This window comes from Orycteropus afer, unplaced genomic scaffold (genome assembly GCF_000298275.1).
Source record: "Orycteropus afer afer isolate SDZICR_OR568_19922 unplaced genomic scaffold, OryAfe1.0 scaffold00796, whole genome shotgun sequence".
NCBI classification, from domain to species: Eukaryota; Metazoa; Chordata; class Mammalia; order Tubulidentata; family Orycteropodidae; genus Orycteropus; species Orycteropus afer.
In genome coordinates, this window is record NW_006922383.1 from 504,490 (window position 1) to 506,256 (window position 1,767).

Below are 1,767 nucleotides of genomic sequence, written 5' to 3' on the forward strand. Positions count from 1 at the left end.
ATCCAATGCTGGCCTAATTTTACATTTACTACTAGCCCAGATGGAGATCATCATAAATACCACTGTTGACAAAACTAATCAGAATTTTCTTAGGAGGGCAAATCTGCATACAGGGTAGCTTGCTCAAACTTGTAGATTCAGAGTTTGTATGCTTGTCTCAAGTGAAAATGGCTGGATCACCAGAGGTGATCAACTTTAACTCCTCTTGTGGTAGATGACATATTACTTTGAGGTTAGTGAAAATGGGTATTCCTTAAAATAAGTCTACACATGTCAAAACATAATTAAGTCTTCTTTTATATCTTAAATATATATCTTTATATCTTTATATTTTTATATCTTAAACCTTTTGGATCTACACCTCATAGGTGTTTTAAAATGTAATACAAAAATCAGCTTAATCTTCCATGGAAAGATGTTTATTACATATTATAAAATTAATAAAGCAGTTTAAAAAGAAAAAAATAAATCGGCTTAATGAGTACTGGGTTTCCTTTTGGGGTGATGAAAATGTTTTGGAACTAGATAGAGGTAATGGTGCACAACATTGTAAAGGTACAAAATATCACTGAATCGTTCACTTTAAAACAGTTAATTTTATGTTACGTGAATTTCACCTCAATAAAAAAAGTAGTACAAAAGTTTGTATGTCTAACCTGTAGTCTACTATACCATTCTAATCTTGTAATATAACTGCTAACATTTATTGAGCACTTGCTATATGCCAGGCATGACAGGTATCAATTTGCAAGTTATATATTTTTGTAAGTGACTGCCTTATATTTGCTTCCACTAGCCTTTATCCATTTCTCTAATGTTAGTGCCACTGTGTTTTCTACCATGAAAAGTTATACTACTACTACAACAGTATTCCAGACAAATATCCTACTTCAACTCACTCAGCCAGACCCCTAATTGCTGGTAGGAATAGTGATGTTTACCTCTCCAGTTAAATATTTCAGGGCACATTTGGCTTCCATAATGGTAGTAATACTCTCCCAGCGGTGTTTTGACCTGTCTTCACTTTCTGCATCCAGAAGCTTCTGCTGCAGGTCAGCAATTTGAGCACTCCTTCAAGGAAAGAAACAGTGAGCCTTATTGTTAGTATCTCAAGACCAAGGATAGATGAAGAGATCTGAGGAGAAACTTTAAATGATTTCATTGGTGGAGGTATCAGTTAAATATCATTTAAACAGTGACTCAGTCATCTGGTTAGGATTTTCTACATTATCTCAAATTCTGTTTCAAGGGATTCCAAGATACTATCCAAATGGCTGAAATAAATGGAACACATAATGAGACTTGGAAATATTTGTTATATTAAGGCTTTTGTTGTAGTGGATTGGCTGTAATGTAACTTAATTTTGAAACCATATTAAGTTCTGACTATGATTTGGTGGGGAGCTCTGGTAGCATAGTGCCTAAGGCACTTGATTGCTAACCAGAAGGCTGGCGGTTCATACCCACCAGCCACTCCTCGGAAGGAAGATGGGGCAATCTACTTCTGTAGTGATACTACCTAGGAAGTCCAAGGAGAGGTTGCTATGAGTCGGGTCCAACTTGAGGGCACATAACAATAACAACAACATGATTTGGTGGGCCACCCATGCAAGGATAAGATTCAGGTTGGAGACATGCATGAAACACCTCAAAAGAACAAATAGATAGATGCTTTTTCTTTTTTTTTTTTTTTTATTAGGATTTGGGTGAAGATTTACAGAGTAAATTCACTTTTCATACAGCAGTTCACATATACTTTGTCTCATG

General features: G+C 35.5%; 1 protein-coding gene across 1 annotated transcript in view; it reads right to left on the reverse strand.

Moving 5' to 3' along the window:
* Positions 1-1,767, reverse strand: part of KIF4A (kinesin family member 4A) — a 326,710-nt gene that overhangs the window by 49,589 nt on the left and 275,354 nt on the right. The window contains exon 23 of the mRNA XM_007957784.2: positions 942-1,071. Coding sequence (XP_007955975.1) covers positions 942-1,071 — 130 coding nt within the window. The remainder of the gene's footprint in view (positions 1-941; positions 1,072-1,767) is intronic.